At 54.6% G+C, this 20,034-nt stretch overlaps 1 protein-coding gene across 9 annotated transcripts in view; it reads right to left on the bottom strand.

Annotated features, from left to right (window-relative positions):
• DNM2 (dynamin 2) overlaps positions 1–20,034 on the bottom strand; it is a 90,654-nt gene that overhangs the window by 51,062 nt on the left and 19,558 nt on the right. For 8 of the 9 annotated variants that reach the window (XM_030300550.1, XM_030300543.1, XM_030300498.1 and 5 more), the window contains exon 2: positions 6,046–6,119. In XM_030300550.1, coding sequence (XP_030156410.1) covers positions 6,046–6,119 — 74 coding nt within the window. Of the gene's footprint in view, positions 1–6,045; positions 6,120–15,875; positions 15,992–20,034 lie in introns of those variants that run through there. The other variant, XM_030300557.1, reaches the window with a different exon arrangement.

The following is a 20,034-nucleotide window of genomic DNA, read 5'->3' as shown; positions in this document are numbered from 1 at the left end:
CGCCCTCCTCTCAGTGCCTCAGTTTCCCCAAAGGAAATGAGACAACACAGAACCCAGGTGTGGGGCTGCTACGACATCAAATCCCACACCGCCAGGCCCACGGGGACTAGCTGAGCTGCCAGTCAGGGGAGGCTGCCTCGGGGTCTCAGGGTGGTGCAAGGAGGAGCCCTGCCCAGGTCTTCATGGGACTTGGCCCGTCCCTTCCCCATTCTCAACCCAGGGAGGAGCGGAACTGCCAGGCTGACTCCTGATGGTGGGAGATGGAGTCTGCCTTCCCCAAAGCTGGCGTTGACAGGCATGCTGGCCCGGGGTAAGGAGGACCGACTCGGGGACTCGAACGCACTCGGGCGAGCCTGAGTACCACGCGATCAGATGGAGCCAACCGAGGCGGACGGTGCAGAGGCTTCAGCCAACCAAGAAGAGGCAAAGCGCGTGGCACCTCCCGAGGCTGTTGGGTCCTCAAGCTCCCTCGGATTTGAGACAAGTCGTGAAGACCTCCCAGTCTAGGACGCACGGCCGCTGGGAAGGCGTGCTACTGTGATCTACAGTAAGAAATACACATTTGGATTTCCACCCTCCATTTTTGACACCGGGCTCCTAAAATCCTCGGAATGTCCTAAGTGATTAAGAGCCATAAATGTGTCTAAACATTCATAGCCAGCCCCTCTCAACGACACATTAGTTGAATGAGGTGACTTTTGGAAAGCACTTAAGGAAGGGGGCTGTGCCAGGGCGACCAATTTATGTGATCTGAAGGCTGGAGCCTTTAGTCCCGCCCTACCCACCCCCCACTCCGGAGAGGGAAGAGGGGGGAGAAGGGAGGGGGGAGGGGCTCCAGGATGAATCAATCACCAAAGGCCAATGATTCAATCAATCGTGCCTGCGTAATGAAGTCTCCATAAAAATAAAACCCGAAGGACGAGCTTCGGAGAGCTTCCCGGCTGGTAAACACATGCAGGAGCCGGGAGAGGGGCGCCTGGAGACGGCATGGAAGCCCCGGCCCTTCCCCACACGGCCCTGCGCATCCCTTCCGTCGGGCTCTTCCTGGGTTGTATCCTTCACACCGGCCACCGGTCCAGTGAGTGATCTGTTTTCCCCTGAGCTCTGTGAGCCGCTCTGGCAAATTAATCGAACCTGAAGAGGGGGTCGTGGGAACCTCACTCAGATCTACAGCCAGAGGGCGAGACGCACAGGTGACAACCCGGACTTGTGACTGGCAGTGGGGGTGGAGGACGACGGTCTGGTGGGACTGAGCCCCCATCCTGTGGGATGTGACACTCTCCCCAGGCAGACAGTGTCAGAACGGAGCTGATCGTGAGCCACGCGGTGAATGTCCACTGAACACGTGGCAAACCCCACACCACGTACTGGAGAAAGTGACAGCCCCAGTTGGCATCCTGGCCGGCCCCCAGCCTGACTCTCACTGGCTCCTGGCCCTGTTTCCTCATCAAGACACAAGGCCATGCCCCGAATGTTGCAGAGTCTACCAGTTTTATAGAAAAGGCCCTGCCAGGGCCAGGCCCAGAGGACAGGTGCTGGAGAAAGGGTTGTTGACAATCCCACAACAAAGCAGATCCGTGCTTTCTGCCACTGACTTTTGGGGGGAGAAAAACCATTAAGAATATAGGAATGACATGAGGCTACCTGAGGATGAACCGAGGGAGCAATGATGGGGTGGGGGGCTGGGGCTCACCCAGGGGAGGAGGAAGGGGAGAAGGAAGGTGAGGCACGATGTTCCAGGGAGGGAGCACTGTGGGGACAAAGGCATGGAAGTGTGAATGGACGAGCCAATCTTGAGGGTGATTGAGCAGGGGGATTGTGGCTCCAGCTAGGGAGCAGGAGGAGGTGAGGTGAGGTCCCAGAGTTCAGCAAGGCCCTGTCGGGGTCACAAAGCTTTAAAAAGGAAGCTGGGAGCCACCCCCTCTCTGGTCCCTGACAGCAACAGTCAAGGTCAAGGGAAGGGAGGCTCAGGAGGCCACATTCCACACCAGAACAGTCCCTAGCACCCAGGGTTTACAAGGCCAGGGGTTGTTCCAAGGAGAAGCAGGGATCACCCGTGAGCCATCAAACTTCCTAGTGGCTGCAGTCTTAGGGTAATTTTTTTTTTTTTAAGATTTTATTTTTAAGTAATCTCTATGCCCAACATGGGACTCAAATGTCCAACCCTGAGATCAAGAATCACATGCTCTACTGTCTGTACTAGCCAGGTGCCCCATTCAGTCTTAGGTAATTTTTAAACTAAGCAGATTAAAAGTCTGGGGCACCTGCATGGCTCAGTTGGTTAAGCATCTGACTCTTGATTTCAGCTCAGGTCGTGACCTCAGGGTTGTGAATTCAAGCCCTGGTGTTTAGGCTCCAAAATGGGCACGGAGCTTCCTTTAAAAAAAAAAAAAAAGTTAAAAGTAATGGCTCACCAAGAGCAGTCTGGACCCGAAGCCAGCATCACTGGGTGTCACAGGCATCAGAAAGGAGGGCTGAGGCCCAGCCTCCGAGTCACATCGTGGGACCCCAGACCCTACAGGAGGCGGCAGGCACACCAAAGCCACATGGGGTGCCAGGGCCACAAAGGGGGTACCACTATCACCCCCATTTTACAGAGGAGGAAGCTGAGACACACAGAGAGAGGCCACCTGCCCCAGGCCCCAGAAATAAGGGGTAGCTGCCTGGCTCCGGAGTCCGGTTCTCGGGAGTCAGCGGGACAGAAGTCTATTCTCTAGAAGCCGTGCAGCCCCACGTAGCCCCTAGAGGGCCCTCTACCAATCAGCACGTCCCACACTACACTCAGCTTCCTCCCTCCTGCTAGTGGGGTGTCCCGCCTCCCACCCAGCCCAGGCACGTCTGCTGTTCATCGCCCTGGACCCCCACCTCAGGGTCACTCTAGACTGCCCTTCACCCTCACCCACAGCACTGCCCTGGGCCAGGCCTCAGGACCTCTTGCCTGGCTCTAGACTAACCTCTCCCTGGCCTCCCTGCCTGCACTCCTATCTCTGCCCATCCTTCCTCCACAAGGCAGCCAGGGGCCGAGCCAGTTTTTCCCCACCCAAGTGCTCCCTGGGCTCTCACTGCCTGAATCCATCACCAGACTGCCAGGCCACATCACCTGCCTCCTGCCTCTCCCCCCAGCCCCACCTCATAACTTTGCACATGCTGTTGCCCCGGCCTAGAATGTTCTCCCAAAGTAGATCCAATGTGCAATATACTCTCCCACACCCCCTGCCCTTTCCCCTCTCAGCCTGACCACATCATCCCCTGTCTGCCACTCCATGCTGCCTCCCTGGAATCCAACTGAGGTTGAGCACAGAGTGGGCACACATCTACTGGCAGCAGCAAAAGACTGGAGGGGTGCCTCTGTGGCTCAGTTGGTTAAGCGTCCAATTACAGTTCAGGTCATGATCTCACAGTTCGTGGGTTCGAGCCCCGCATCGGGATCTGTGCTGACAGTGCGGAGCCTGCTTCAGATCCTCTGTCCCCTCTTCTCTCTGCCCCACCCCTGCTCATGAGCTCTCTCTCAAAAATAAAAATTAATGAAAGAGAGAGAGAGAGACTGGAGACGCCACAGTCAGGTGGGGAAAGAGGAGTATGTGAGCTGAGACACAGCTCCATATGGGACACCTGGGCCTCTCTCCCGACCTCCACCACCAGCCCAACAGGATCCAACCATGACCCTACCTCCATAGCTGCCACCCTGTCCCTACATGTCCCCAGGCACCACTTCCATCTCCTCTGGGTCCCCTACCCTGGGCTGGTTCCCATGGTCTCTTTTTCACCAGCAGCCACGGGATCTGATCAAGTGACACCTCGGCCTTAGGGTGCACTCCACCATGTATGTTTCAGGCTGGGCTCTCACGGTGACCCTCCTGAGTGCTCTCAGGCAAGTGGCCTCATCTCTGGAAGCCTCAGTTCCATCCTCTGTAAAGTGGGGGTGATGGGAACAGAGACGCCAGCATCAGTCCAGGTCAGGCACTAGGCTGATGTGTACCCTCAGAGTTTCTGCCTTCACTGCTCTTCACATCTACCACTTTCTGCTGGGAAGGAGAGTTCCCATCAGCCTCGGCTCCAACATCACTTCTTCGGAGATGCCCCGGGATGTCCCACCCTCCGGATGAAGTTAGTCACCCACCCCTCTCTACACACACACTCCCACCCGGTGGGGACCAGGACTGCCTGTCTCCCTGCTGGTCTCACCCCAAGTCTCCCACTTCTGTCCCCCGGCACTAATGGGAGTGTCAAGGGGGCAGGTGACTGGTGGTGGCAGCAGCTTTGGTCCAGTCACTGCTGTGCCCTGGGCGTGGACCAGCCTGTGGCATGCATTAAGTGCTCAGTGGACCACAGCTGGGTGACAGCCACCGAGGAGGTGATGGGGGGGGGGGGCCTCCTGCCACCTTCCAGTGCAGAAAGCCAGCAGCAAGCTGTCCCAAACAGACCAGTAGAAAGCACAAAACCGCAGCCACTGAGTCAGCACCACACGGGGAGGACTTGAGTGCCAGGCACTGTTCCGAGGGTTGGACATATTGAATAACGCGCGGTCTTCGTGGCAACCGACAAAGTCGCTGCTATTATTATCTTCACTGTCCAGAAAGGAAACACATCATGAGCAGGAGTCCCTCCCCAGGGGCCATACAGCCAGTAAGCTGCAGAGTCACGATCTGAACCCCGGCAGTCTTAGCTCCCAGGGCCTACCCAGCAGGGCAGAGGTTTTCCCCGAGTGGCCATCGGCCAGAAGCATCAGCCATCAGCTGGGAACTCATTAAAATGCATATTCTCACCCCCCCCCCCACCACCACCAAACTGCTGAAACCTGCTGAATGAGAAGCAAAAACCCACCAGGCCAAGCCTTACACGACTCTGACCCACTGCCATCTGAAAACTGGGGTTCTGCTGCTGCCAGTCTGGGCCCAGCTGATCTGACCTCTGAATCCACAGAAAGCAGCCCATTGGCTTGCCTGTGGCCTATGACATGGCAGAGCTCACAAAGAGGAGGTGTGGACCAATCCGCTATCGCCTCTCATTGGAGCCACGCCCCCTCGCTGGGCTGGGCGGAGTCAGAAGATGAAAGCGAGAGGGCGTGACTGGAGCACAGCAGAGAGTCAAGACGAATGACGCCGCTAAGCTCCAGTTTCCTCCAGTTGTAAAATGGGGGTGTGTCAGCTGCCTTCCTAGTATGGGTGTGTTTAACCGGCCGTGCGGTGAGACTGGCGCCCAATGAATCCTGAACTGACCAACGGTGATACCCCAGGGGGGATACGTCAGTGGGGGAGCAGCATGGAGGCCGCTTGGGGCTCTGGAGAGAGGTGAGGCCATGCCCCCGAAAGCTCCTCTGTCCCCTTCCAGCTTCTGACCCACGATGCTTTCTAAGGAGGCCTGACTGGGTTTTATTGTGGGAGACACGCCCACGTCATGCCAGGCTTGTGTGGAAAGAACAGAAATAAACGGAGGCCACCCAGGGGAAGCCAGAAAGGAATCTTCACGTGGGCCATTCTACATTCAATGGGTGGGCCTCTCCAAAAGCCAACAGCGTGACTCAAGTGGCCATGCTGCCCTAATGAAAAGAGGAGACGGGACAACGCAGTGCAGCAGGGGGCAGATCAGAGCACTGCAAAACTAGCCAGGGAGGGTATCTGGGGGACAAGTGGCAACCTGATTATGGACTGGGCATCAGATAACGTGCAGGAATGATTACTTTTCTTGGGTGTGGTTCCGTGACTGTAGGAAGGTGTCCTCACGGCAAGGGGGGAGGCGCACCGAAGCACTCCGGCTTGATGTGTCACATGCTACTGATTTTGAAAGCGTTCGTTCAGCAAAAAATGTGTTATCCACAACACAGCAAGCAGACACGGCACCTGGCAGCCTGGTCACAACTGAGGACACGAGGGGTGGGTGTTCACTGAACTGCGCTTCAACTTCCCTACACAGATGGAGAACGTGAGTTCAAGCCCAAATGATGACCCAAGACCCCGGACACCGCCACTGGCCCCGGCACTCCTGCCGGGCACTGCGCCCACACTCATTATCTGCTGCAGCAGCGAACTGCCCCACTCACTGTACCTGTTTTTGAGAAGATGAGCTGCAGAATGAGAGGCCGCCGGGTGACGATTCCTGAACCTCGGGGAAGGAAGTCCCTGTGGGAGGGGAAAAGGACAGAAATTACTCAGCGGCTGGCTCGCGGGGCAGGAAGTGTGACCACACGTGTGAAGCAATCCCGCCTTGCGACTGGGGCAACCTCAGCAAAGATACCAGTCCCAGCCAGACACAGCAAAGATACCAAGATCCCAGCCAGATCTTGGAGGGTCCTGAGGCCAAGGGGGCAGAAGAGGGACGGGAATGAAGGTTAGTGGTGAATGGAACCGTTTCCCTCTGGCTGGCCGTGCTCCAGCCCCAGGATGCCCCCAGAGCCCTTTCGCTGACAGATATTTGAACAATATCTCCTGCACCCCAAAGAAATGGGTTCATTTCCTACATACATGTTTTAAATTAATTTAATGCCTTATGTATGGTACGAAGACTAAATAAAAGTAAAGTAGTTGATGACAAAATACATGTTTCATGTCCCAAAAAGACAAATCGATGCAGGCAGGATCAATGGCTGCCCAAGGGATGGGACATGAGGAGGGAGCTTTCTGGAAATGTCCTAAAACCTGACTGTGGTGATGCTAATATTTACTGTAAGTGCACTAAAAACCACTGCATTTGAAATGGGTAAATTTTCCTAGTATACAAACAATCCCTCAATAAAGCTGTTAAATAAAGAAACATACCCTGTGTATTTCACCAAGGAAATACTCAGGCACCAGCTGGACTTACACCACGACACGTGGATTCATGCAAAGCAGGACGACCAGAAGGCACTCTGGACCATTAAGAAAGGAAAGCCGAGGAGCCAGGGCCCAGTGAGCGTGGAAGTAGAAGAGGGATTTTCGGAGATTAAAGCCGTGCAAAGGATTCTTTGGTGTCTCATGTAAAATGGAGAAAAGTTCCAGGTTCAGAAAGTTTCAAACCAGGCTTGCACACCAATGTTTAGATTATTTGCAATCTGTGCGGGACACAGGACTAGTGGTACTGGGCAGGCGTGTCCCAAATACAGCAAGACAACAGCATCCTGGGGTTCTCAACCCAGGGCCACCGGCACCAACCCGCTCCCCAGTACTGTGACAGCCACAGTGCCTCAGGAGGGCACCTCCTAGCGTCGGGAACCCCTGTTGGGAGCCTGGAAGGCCCCAGAGGAGGTCACTGGTTCTCAGCTCAGGCTGGCCGGCAGAATCCCTGGGAACGTGTTAATAACCCAGTGGGTGCTGGAGGAAAGGAGGCATACCTGGGCATGCGCCACACATGACAGCCTGTGGGCAGCCCCACCACACTTCACCTCCGCTGGCTGGGCGCAAGGAGGTGGCAGTGACCACGTAAGGTTGGCCCACCGGCTCGCGCTCACGGGTTCCTGCAGCCCGGCCTTTAAGACGAGGGGCCCTCTCTGAGCCTCAGGGCTCTAAAGACCCCACAGGGGCACAGTCCGAGCAGCAGAGTGGGGCGCTCAAGCAGACAGGCGCAGAGAGGGGTGGGGTGACAGGGGTGCCGGAGTCCGGTCATCATTCTTAGAGCAAAGCAGCCCGATGGGGGTTAGGGGGACAGCCAGATTATAACTCTGTGTGCTTTTAAAGGTGTGTGGCTTTAAAAGAACCCTCTGAAGGACAGGGGAGCCTGGATGGCTCAGTTGACTGAGCATTTGACTTCGGCTCAGGTCATGATCTCATAGCTCATGGATTCGAGCCCCGCATCAGGCTCTCTGTTATCAGCACAGAGCCTGCTTCAGATCCTCTGCCGGCCCCCCTGCCCTCCCCCACTCACGCTGTCTCTCTCTCAAAATAAATAAACCCTCTGGCGGCCGCAGAGGCAAGGGTGGGAGTCCAGAGGCAGGAAAGGCACGAGGGGACTGCACTGGTCCACGTATGTGATGACAGAGGCTAGACCCAGAGCGGCAGGAACAGAGAGCAGTGGACCGACACTGGACAGAGCTGACAGCAGTTCAGGAGAGGACAGTCCAACCATGGAGGGTGGGGGGGCCCAAGAGACAGAAGAACATCCCAAGGATGCCGGTGAGCCCCAGGAGGACGAAGCCCGTGGCCCCTGGTGGCAAAGTCACCCTCTACACCTCAGGTGTTACGATGGAGGTGCTGGGGACAAAGAAGACACGCTACGGAGGTAAGAGGGCTTGGCAGCTGGTCTGGGCAGAGAAGGGGAAACAGGAGGTGAGCTACATGTAGGGGTGCAGATAGGGCAGAGCGGGGAAATGGCGAGGAGGCCCCAAGCAGGTCACCAGGCCCCAAAGTCAGTCAGTTCTTCACCTCGGCCCTCACCAGAGGGGACATCCGTCCCAATGTCTCCAGGAGAGCAGAGCCACTTCACGGCAGATGCCAGGGACAGGGTGGGCCTGCTGGTGGCTGTTAACCTCTCAAACACCACACTTGGCCTTGGCCCCAGAGCCACCCGGCTCAGAGGCAAAGACCTGAGAGGCAGGGACAGGAGGTCCCTTGCACATCAGAGATGTGGCATCTTGGAAACCTGGGCACCGGCCCTCCAAAAGAATCACGGACAGCAGCGGTGACGGTGTGCACGTCCCACACCAGAATCTTCCACTCCACCTCTCCACCTCCTCCACAACAGGAACAGGTCGGGGACCAAACGATACAGAAGCGTGGGAATGAATTCCCCATGCCTGTCTATGTGGTTCCTCCAAGCTGCTGTGTGTGACTGCAGGAGGCTCCTTTCCACTGCTGACCCGTGCCCTGTGGCATGGATGGGCCACTTGGGGTCTTTCCAGTTCCGGGTCGTTACACATATAGCTGCTGGGGCGCCTGGGTGGCTCAGTCGGTTGAGCATCCGACTTCAGCCCGGGTCATGATCTCACGGTCCGTGAGTTCGAGCCCCGCGTCGGGCTCTGTGCTGACAGCTCAGAGCCTGGCGCCTGCACTGGATTCTGGGTCTCCCTCTCTCTCCGCCCCTCCCCCACTCATGCTCGGTCTCTCTGTCAAAAATAAACATTAAAAAAAAATTAAAAATAAAAAACCAAATATAGCTGCTAGGAACATTTGCACACATGCCTCTGGTAGACATACGCCCTCGTTTCTCCTGCTGAGTCAGAGGGTGAACCTGAACAGGCAAAACTCGTCTCTGGCGATAGAAATCAGAGCACTTGGTTCCCTTTGGAGAACTGACTGGAAGGGGCACCGGGGAACTTTCTGGGATGGACTCTATCTTGATCTGTCTGGTGATTTCCTGAGTGCGTGAATTTACATAAGAAAACAAGGTCACTAGGCATCGGGGAGTGGTGGGAACATGGACTGAAGTTCACGGTGTCTGAGGTCACCTGGCCTCTGGGCCCACACCTCTGACTCAAAAGCCGCTGGCATCACCCCCGCCAGGGCCAAGGTATCGGCCCACGCTGTCCTGTAACTGTTCTGGGTGTGTCTGGGGGGGCCAGGCACCATGGACACAATGGTAACACTACAGACAACGGACAGTGAGCGCCTCGCAACGACACGAGGACCAGCACGATGCCCAAGAGAACCCAAGAGCTCCGGGCACATGCAGGAAAGGCAGCTGGCCGGGGCTGGAGCTTGGTGGTGACCGGAGGGTGCAGCCCAGGCAAAGGAGGCTCAGCCCGAGGGGGAGAAGGCCGAAGGACGGGGCCGAGCAGGCGCGCGGGGCCTTGCGCACCAGGCTGGGAGTCGCCAGGCTGGCGAGCCGCCCTGGGATTCCTCCAATCGCGTGTCCAGAAGCTCTCGAACTGCTGAGTGGAAAGGGCAGCAACACCGAGTGCGGACTCGGCCTGGACAGTCCCCCCAAAAGCAGCTCCCTGGAAATTCCCAAGAGGCTCGGGGAGGAAGGGCCGCCCGTCCGGCTGTGCCCAGAGGATGTTCTGGCACAAGGCAGCAGGAGCGCCCTGGGGGCCTTCCCGGCCTGGGTGGTGGAAGGAGACCATCTCCCCTCGTAACTCTGCCCAGAACACCATCCGCTTGTGCGGAGGCAACGTCCAAGCCTCAGTCGTCTGCTCCCTCCGCCCTGATTCAACCCACCCCCACCCCGACTGGACGCCCAGGCTGCCCTGCGCACGCTGTGACCTCCCGCCAGCTTCCCTGGCTCTCCGGTCTGGGTTTCCTAGTCAGCAAGACGGGGTGACACCGCCCACCTCGGAGGTCAGCTGGGTACCACACAGGCGCCCCCATGACTCACACTCCCCACAGCTCTGGCCCAAATGACACCTCCCTAGGGAGACTGGCCACCCCCCCCCCCCACTTACAACTCCAACCCCACCCCGTCGCCCACCTGCCCTCATTTTCTTCCTCGTCACTAACACTTCAAGTCACTTATCTGCTTACCTGCCCCCCTCTGCCATGTAGCCCCCCGGGACAGGAGCCCGGGTCTACTCTGTTCCTTGGCACGCAGTAGGGGTTCACTGCTGCACCCGGCCTCTATCTATGGGCCTAGGCCTGGCCCCCAGGATCCTCCTCCCAGGTTACCTATGGTCCTTTTTGTTTTTTTGAGAGAGAGAGAGAGAGAAAGAGAGCATGAGCAGGGAAGGGGCACGGGGAGAGAGAGAATCCCAAGCAGGCTCCACTCCCAATGTGGAGCCCAACATGGGGCTCAGTCTCACATCTGTGAGATCATGACCTGAGCCAAAATTCAGGGTTGGACTCTTAACTGACTGAGCTACACAGGTACCCCACCTATGGTTCTCTCTCTCTCTTTTTAATGTTTATTTATTTTTGAGAGAGAGAATGAGCAGGGGAGGGGCAGAGAGAGAGAGGGAGACACAGAATCGGAAGCAGGTTCCAGGCTCCAAGCTGGGTTCCAACACAGGGCTCTAACTCACCGCGTTTAACACTCCGACCTGAGCTGAAGTCGGAGGCTTAACCGACTAAGCCACCCAGGCGCCCCTATGGTCTCTTTCTAAAACAAAGACCAGGCCTCCAAGCCTCCGTCCTACATAAATCACATCCCGCAGTTGACGGGGTCCTCTACCTGCCCATCCTACCAGCCCCACCCCTGCTTCCTCCTGCTCGGGGATCTCTTCACTTCTGGCTTCTAGTCTTTGCAGGGACTGTTCCCTCTGCCAGGAACCTCCTCCCCACAGGCACTGCGCACCCACCCGTGGGCAGATGCAGTGGACTGCACCCCTCCCTCCCAAACGCATGCCCTTTCCCACTCCCACAACACGGCTTTCAATGGAAGTCTAGCCCTGTGACAACACATGGCTTCCCCTGGCCTGGTCACTGCTAGGTCTCCAGCACCTAGAACAGTGCCTGGCATACAGCAGGTGCTCATTAAATAGTTTGTTGAATGGCCAAGAGGAATATGGACGCTGGAACCAGAGAGCCTGGGTTCAAAGCCCAGCCCTGCCCCCATGAGCTGTGTGGTCCTAGGCAGGTCTCCACCTTCTCTGGGCACTGGCACGGCCATCAGTGGGATGAGAGGATGCCACTCATCCTTCAGGGAAGGCCCCGCTGGCCTCCTGACCCACACACATCACTTCACCCTCTCCGAGCCTCAGTTTCCAAGCTCTAAAATGCGCCACCTCTCCCTGGAAGGTAATGAGGGCTCCTGAGAAGAGAGTGGTAGGGGGTAGGGAGGGAAAGGCACAGCAGGTGGTGGCACCAGGGGCAGATCAGAAGTCCCAGCTGTTTATTTACTGTTGTTTGAACAGAGACCAAGGTCCCCCCAGGAGCCCTTTGACTTCCAGCCCCATACATGGGTGGGGATGCCTGGCTGAGGGAACAATAGAGGCTTAAAACCCAGGCTGGTAGGTGGGCAGGTGGAGGCCTTCCCAGGGGAGGGAAAACAAACAGATAAGCTGGCAGAGGATGAGTCAGAGCTGTTAAGGGCCAGGTCACCCCTCACCTGAACAGCATGGTGACAGGAGGCCCAGTAAGCACCCTTGGCTGGGATCCCTTCCTCATCACCATATACTCATGGGGGTCACTCAAAGCCTCAGTGTGGCTAGGAGACCTCAGCACAACTCCAGCCATGGAAAAAGCTCTCAGCAGGAGGCCCACACTCCAGGGACCTGTTTGTACCCAGCCCACTCTCTCAGGCTCTGATAAGAGCCCATATAGGAAGCAGTGGCTGCCCCCCTAGCCCAGCTCTAACCCCATCTTTGGCAACATCTCAGCAAACCCTCTAGCAAGACCAAAAGAATGCAACCAGGGCCAACACTCCCATTTCCCAGATAGGCAGACTAAGGCTCAGAGTTTCAGGACTTGCCCAGGCAACTCAGCAAGGAAGGAGCAGAGCTGGGATGGGAACATAGGAAAGATGTCAGTGATGCAGAACCACCGCTGCTCCCTCCCCCCCCCCCAATCACCCCCAAACCCCCAGGGCTTCCTCTGTGGTTTTGCTAGAAAAGAAGTAGAGTTCATCGCTGGGCCTCTGGAGCCACACTATCCAGTCTATACGCCCCACCGGTCCCCACCCAGTCCCTGCCTCATTACCACCCATCTGGATGCCATCCAACAGTAAGCACTGGTGACCCAGAGCCCAGCCCACACTCAGTGGCCCCGGGCAGGTGTCACTGTGTCCTTGTAGTCACCCCAAGAGGCAGGCAGGCTGACTCAGACCGCAGACCCAGGGCTCCTCCCACCCCTCACTGCCCACTCCTCCCAGCAGCAAGCCCTGCTGGGTCCACCTCCAGCTGGGCACAAACTGGCCCACTTCCCTGCACATCCACGGCCATCACACCGGCCACTCGTGCTTGCCTGGACCAGTACCATTGCTGCCTCTTAGGCTACCCACCCTCGCCCCCGAAGTGGCCACATGGTGTGTATGGATGCAGTGGCTGCCTCCCTCTGTTCAGAGGCCTCCCAAGACCCCCACCTCCCTCAGGGTAAAAACCCCAAGTCCTCGAAGGCCCACAAGGCCCCGCACAGCCTGCCCAGTCACCTCCCCTCCTCCTGTTCTCCCTCTCACTCACTCAGCTCCTGCTATGCTATTCTCTGCCGTGTTGCCCCCAAACAGGTATGGCTGCCTCGGGGCCTTTGCACTGACTGCTCCCGCAGCCTAGAACTCTCTCCCTGCAACATCCACAGGGCCAACTAGCAACTCCTGGCCAAACTATCTCTTCTCTATCTTCATCCCAGCACCCTCCGAACATAAAGCAGGTGCCCATCCTGCTCGATTCTCAATTCTATTCAGAACCGGCATCTTCCAATTTACTGGTCTGTTCATATGGCTGTGGTCCCTTTCCTCCCACCTATCCATTAAAATGGCAGCCCCATAGGAGCCGGGTCCTCTGCCTGGCACGTTCTCCGATCTCTCAGCTCTCAATACAGAGCCAGGCACGAGGCAAGTGACCAGTTTGTGGGATGAAGGACCCAACGAGGAGACTGGGGCTCAGGTGGAGGCAGGCGGGCCAGCGTCTTGTTGGCTTTCACGGTCCCACTCCGGGGTGCCACCTCTTCACAATTCCCAGCAGGCTCCTCCCTGCTCAGGAATCCTGCAGGTTCCAGAGCCCAGCCCCACCCCTGGCACTCAGCCACAGTGTCACCGGCTCCATGGTCTCATCTGGAGGCCAGGCCAGGAACAAAAGCAGAAGTGGCCCATGGAGACTAGCAGCCGTGGCTCTTGGGTCTTGTAGACCCCAGCGCGAGTCCAGGCACTTCCATTTATTTTCTAGACAATCTGCATAGGTCTGGTCACCTTTCTGTGCCTCAGTTTCCTTATCTGTTATTTGTTAAGTGGGGACAATGTCATCTGCCTCAGACGGTAGGCAGTTGGAAGGATATGCAAAGTTCTTACCATGGTGCCCAAAAAGAGACCATCTGCCCTACACAATCGAGGAAAAACTGGACACAATATGAATCAGACCGTGACCCTCCTCTGCTCCAAAGTCCTCCCGGTGGCCTCCAAGGCCCTGAGCAATCGCCCTGTCACCTCCCTGCCCTCACCCCCACCTCACTCACTCCCTGAGCCACACAGCTGGTCAAGGTACAGCAAACAGGTCAAATCTATTTCTGCTGCAGGGCCTTTGCATGTGCTGACCCTCTGCCTGGAATGAACATCTCCTCGGAGCCTCTTCACAATCCTGGCTTCCTCTGGTCAGTCAGGATTCAACTCAGATGTCAACTCTTTTGAGAGGCTTGACTGTCCCCTACTGACACCCCTCCTCCACGTCACCCCGTTTTCCTTCTCCTGAGTGATTCTGCAAGGATGGCCTCTCCCTGCGGCAGTGCTTTCCAGAGTGAAATCCGTTAACCACCGAGATGTCCGCTCGCATGGAATTGGCCCAATCAATCTTGGAACCTGGCCAGGAGGGAATCCAGGCCACAGTGCTGAAAGCAAAGTGTGATGGACAGAACAGACTATGTCCTCCAAATATTTTTAAACGCTTGTGCCCATTTCCTGCCTGTGTGGGGACAACAAACTTGAAGGTGACACCTGGGCCCGATGGAAGTCGTGTTATGGAATGCAAATGGAAAAACTTCCTGTTTCATGGTCTCCAACATGCCTTGAATTTCAGTCTTCTGTAATTTTTTTTATAACTTTTGTAACAGGCAAATATTAATTTTTACCTTTGCTGTTGTACCAAGAGTGCCAAAGCAACCGGGCGGCCAAGCAGCATTTTCATAGGTGACAGAAAAGACACTGGCGTTTGGGAACCCAAGCTGTCGACTCTGCCCCTCCTGGCGGGTCCCCTCAGCATCCTCACTGCTCTACCCTGCAGCAGACAGCCTGCCCCACGTCAGCTGCGTGACCCCGGTGGCAAGGTCATGCACGTCTTGGGACCAATGTCCTCATCTATAAAATGAGGTGCGATGGGGACAGAAGACAGTGCAGGTGCCGCAGGTCAGCCACATATGGATTCCTACTTCTGCGTGTGTCACCACCCAAGAGGCCCAACTGAAGCCAGAGGCAGGATGTTGGTAAATAGGCAGGAAGAAGGCCAGGCAGGGCTCCACCACGCTCCTAGCATTCCAGAACCATCCTCCTGGCAGGCTCCTTCTTCAAGTAGGAGAACGGGTGTGTGTCCTCCACAACCCTCTTCCCAGAGCCCCTCCCAGATGACGGGACGAGGAACAGTCCAGACAGACTGGTCCACGGTGTCACACAAGACAGGACGGCCTTACCGCCCTCGCCCAGGTCACGTCTTTCCCACCTCCTACAGTCGATCTGTCAGCAAGTCCTGCCTTCGTCCCCTGCTTGGTCCCAACCTCCTTAGGCTGAGCCCCTGGGACAGCCATGCTCCCCCAGTCCTCATGCCCCATGTGTTCTCGACCTGGCATCCGGGGACAGCTTTTCAAACAAGTCGGATCATGCTGCACACATTCTTAAAACCCACCTGTGTCTTCCAGCAAACTTGGGACACAAACGAGTGTCCTGTCTGCAGCCCACAAGGCCCAACACCAGTGCCCCATCACTTCCCTGCCGTTGTCCGCTGGCTCCCACCCCCCTCCCCGCTCCCGCTCCCAGGCCCTGCTGACTAATGCCTCCTCTCGGGCTCCTTCGCCACCAGATGCCCCCAAAGAGCCCTCCGCTCTTCCTGTGGACACTGGTTGGACGGAGCCTGCCAGGAGAGGTTCCCTAACTGCTTCCCCGGGCCAGGCTCTGCCTCCTCTCCAAGCTTCCTTCCTGCATACTAGTCGCCACTCTAAGCCGTCTCCTTCGTTCACTGCCTCGCCCCCCACCCCCGGCACAGCGCCTGGCACACGACAGGTGCTCACTACATGCCCGCTGAGGAGTGACCCGTAAGAGGGGCCGGCATCTCCGAGGGCGCACACAACAAAACGCTGAGCCGAGCCCTGTGCACACAAGTCTCCATCCCCCTCTTCACAGGGGCTCTCGCCAACCCCGTGACGCAGATGGGGAAACTGAACGTAAAGACGTGTGGTCACCTGGACCAAAGGCACATAAGCTGACGGCATCCTCCGCCACCAACCCAGACGGCTTCTTCCTGTCCCGGTCTGCCGGCACCATCCTGGTCATTACACCACATGTTACCGGAACGAAGATGGAAAGGAGCCCTGAACTCCGAGGACAAGGCGGACAGTCACCGCTCCCTGTAGGGACAGATAGGTCCGTGACAGTGGGAAGCACAGAGTCTGCAGCTGTCCAGCTGTGAGACCTGAACAAGGATCTTCTCTTCCCCGGACCTCAGTTTCTCCATCTGTAAGATGGGGATAGTAACGGTGCCCACGCTGTCAGGCTGTCAGAGGATCAGAAGGACAAGTCCCGTGAGCCCCGGTCCCTGGCACACGTAGGGCCCTCCTCCACAAGACTGGTCGGTAGGGACGATGGCAGGAAGGGAGACATTCCTTGGCACCTCCAGGAGGACCCTGTTGCAACGGTGTCTCCTGGCACATCGGGCTACACGATGCTAAATCTACTCCCCCCCCAGCACAGCAGCCCCCTCCTAGGGACCAGCCCTGGGCCTAGCAGACGAGCAAGCCTGTCGCCTCACTCCCGTGGGCTGTCAGGAGGGGACAGGGAGTGGACGTGGCACGGCGGGGCTGGACCGGAGACGACCGTGCAGTCGTAAAGAGCATGAGACGAGGGAAACCGAGGAGAGTCTACAAGAGTAGCTGGGAGACGCCAGGCCCCCGCCTTCAACTGAACAAGAGGTCAACAAGGAAACACCACCCCCACAAACGGACGAGATCTACCAAACCTGCACAGCACGCCCCACCCAACGACAGCAGAGAACGCATTCGTATCAAGGGCACGTGCAACATCTTCCAGGACAGGCCGTAAAACAGGACTCAGTAAATGTCAAAGGGCAGAAATTACATAAAGTACGTTCTCTGACCACACGGGGTGAAATCAGAAATCAGTAACGAAAGGAAATTTGGGGAAATGCACAAGTGCGTGGAAATTAAACAACACATTCCTCAGTAACTAGCAAGTCAAAGAGGAAAACCTAAGGGAGATCAGAGAGTATCTTGAGGGGAATGAAAAAGAAGACGCAAAATGCCAAAACTCACAGGCTTCGGCGAAAGCAGCATGCAGAGGAAAATGCACCTATATAGATGTAGGCACCTATATTTATTTTTTATTGTTTCTTTTAATCTTCATTTTTGAGAGAGAAAGAGAGCGCAAGCGGGGAAGGAGCAGAGAGAGAGGGAGACACAGAATCGGAAGCTGGCTCCAGGCTCCAAGCTGTCAGCACAGAGTCTGATGCGGGGCTTGAACATACGAACCGTGAGATCATGCATGACCCAAGCCAAAGTCGGACGCTCAACCGACTGAGTTACCCAGGCACCCGAGCATGTGACTCTTAATCCAAGGGTTTTGGGTTCAAGCCCCAAATTGGGTATAGAGATTATTTAAAAATAAGATCTTCCTTAAAAAAAAATTTTAACGTTTATTTATTTTTGAGACAGAGAGAGACAGAGCATGAACGGGGGAGGGGCAGAGAGAGAGGGAGACACAGAACCGGAAGCAGGCTCCAGGCTCTGAGCCATCAGCCCAGAGCCCGACACGGGGCTCGAACTCACGGACCGCGAGATCGTGACCTGAGCTGAAGTCGGACGCTTAACTGACTGAGCCACCGAGGCGCCCCTAAAAAAAAATTTTAATGTTTATTCATTTCTGAGAGAGAGAGAGAGAGAGAGAGAGAGAGCAAGCACAAGCAGGGGAGGGGAAGAGAGAGACACAGAATCCAAAGCAGGCTCCAGGCTCTGAGCTGTCAGCATAGAAAGCCCAGGAATCATGAGATCATGACCTGAGCAAAGTTGGACACTCAACCTACTGGATCCACCCAGGTGCCCCAAAAATAAAATCCTAAAAAAAAAAAAAAAAGGTAAAAGAAATCTGAATAGACCTATAACAAGTAAGGAGACTGAATTTTTTTAAGTTTTATTTATTTTGAAAGAGAGAGCACATGTGTGCACAAGCAGGGAAGGGGCAGAGAGAGAGGGAGAGAACCAATCCCAAGCAGGCTCTGTACTGTCAGCACAAAGCCCAACACAGGGCCTGAACTCACACAAGCGGGGTCCAAACTCAGAAACCTGAGCCAAAATCAAGAGTTGGATGCTTAACTGACTGACCCAGGCTCCCCAAAGAGACTGAAATTATGCTCAGAAACTTCCCCCCCCCCCAAAAAAAAAGCACAGATCCAAATGACTTCATGGGTAAATTGTAACAAACACTTAAAGAAGGTTTAACACTGATCCTTCACAAACTCCCCAAAAAATTGGAAAAGGAAAGAACACTTCCTAACCGGTTCTATGAGGCCAGTATTATCCTGATACCAAAGCTAGACAAAAACCACCAGAAAACAACAGATTGATATTTCATATTAATATAGACACACAAAAAAGTCCTCAACAAAATACAAGTAAACCAAATCCAGCAATATATAAAAAATATCATGTATCATAGCCAAGTGAGACTTATCCCAGGAAAGCCATAATGGTCCAAAAATGCCAAGATGAATCGGTACAATACACCATAGTAAGAGTAAATAACAAAACTATATGACTATCTGAATAGAAAAAGCATTTGACAAAATCTACAACCCTTTCCTCATAAACCTACAACTATCACCATATTTAACGGTAAAACATTTAAAGCTTTCCCTCTAAGATCAGGAACTAGACAAGATGTCCACCCTTACTTCTATTCAACGTTGTTCTGGAGGTTCTAGCCAAAGCAATTAAGCAAGAAAAAGAAATCCAAAGGAAGAAGGAAACTATTCACAGATGACATGATCATGTCTACAGAAACTGCTACGGAATCTACCAAAAACCCCACAAAAAAACCTGTTTTTTGACAATAAATGAGTTCAGCAAGGTTGCAGGATAAAAGATAAATATATAAAGGGGCGCCTGGGTGGCGCAGTCGGTTAAGCGTCTGACTTCAGCCAGGTCACAATCTCGCGGTCCGTGAGTTCGAGCCCTGCGTCAGGCTCTGGGCTGATGGCTCAGAGCCTGGAGCCTGTTTCCGATTCTGTGTCTCCCTCTCTCTCTGCCCCTCCCCCGTTCATGCTCTGTCTCTCTCTGTCCCAAAAATAAATAAACGTTGAAAAAAAAATTAAAAAAAAAAAAGATAAATATATAAAAATCAATTATATTATTATACACCAGCAATGAACAATCTGAAAATGAAATTAAGAAAACAAAGGCATCAAAAAGAATAAAATATTAGGAATCAATCTAATCTAAGAAGTAAAAAAATGTACACTGAACACTGAAAAAAAACCAAAACATACATTGTTGAAAGAAATTAAAAACCAGGATGCCTGGGTGGCTCAGTCAGTTAAGCATCTGACTTCAGCTCAGGTCATGATCTCATGGTTCATGAGTCTGAGCCCTGAATTGACCTCTTTGCTGTCGTAACACAGCTTGCTTCAGATCCTCTGTCCCCCTCTTTCTCTGTCCCTCCTCCAGTCACATTCTTGCTCAAAAAAAAAAAAAAAAAAAAAAAAAAGAAACAAAACTAATGAACATATGGGAAGGGGAAAAAGAGAGAGGGAACCAAATCATGAGACTTTTAAAGATAAAGAACAGGGGTGCCTAGGTGGCTAAGTCAGTTAAGACTCTGACCTCAGCTCAGGTCATGATCTCAGTTCATGGGTTCGAGCCCCTCATCAGGCTCTGTGCTGACAGCTCAGAGCCTGGAGCCTGCTTCAGATTCTGTGTCTCCCTCTCTCTCTGCCCCTCCCCGACTCATGCTCTGTCTGTCTGTCTCTCTCTCTATCTCTCAAAAATGAGTAAATATTTTTAAAAAAATTTATAAAGATAAAGAACAAACTGAGAGTCAATGGAGGGGAGGTGGGTAGGTAACAGGCTAGATGGGTGATGGGTACTAAGGAGGGCACTTGCTGTGATGAGTGCTCGGTGTTGTATGTAAGTGATGAGTCACTGAATTCTATGCCTGAAACCAACATGGCACTGTATGTTAGCTAACTAGAATTTAAATAAAAATTTGAGGGGCACCTAGGTGGCTCAATCAGTTAAGCGTCTGACTACAGCACAGGTCATGATCTCACAGTTCAGGAGTTTAAACATTGACAGCATGGAGACTGCTTTGGATTCTGTGTGTGTGTCTCTCTCT

This window comes from Lynx canadensis, chromosome A2, assembly GCF_007474595.2.
Source record: "Lynx canadensis isolate LIC74 chromosome A2, mLynCan4.pri.v2, whole genome shotgun sequence".
Lineage (NCBI taxonomy): Eukaryota > Metazoa > Chordata > Mammalia > Carnivora > Felidae > Lynx > Lynx canadensis.
The sequence above is the reverse complement of the archived record's forward strand: the minus strand, read 5'-3'. Positions and strand labels throughout refer to the sequence as shown.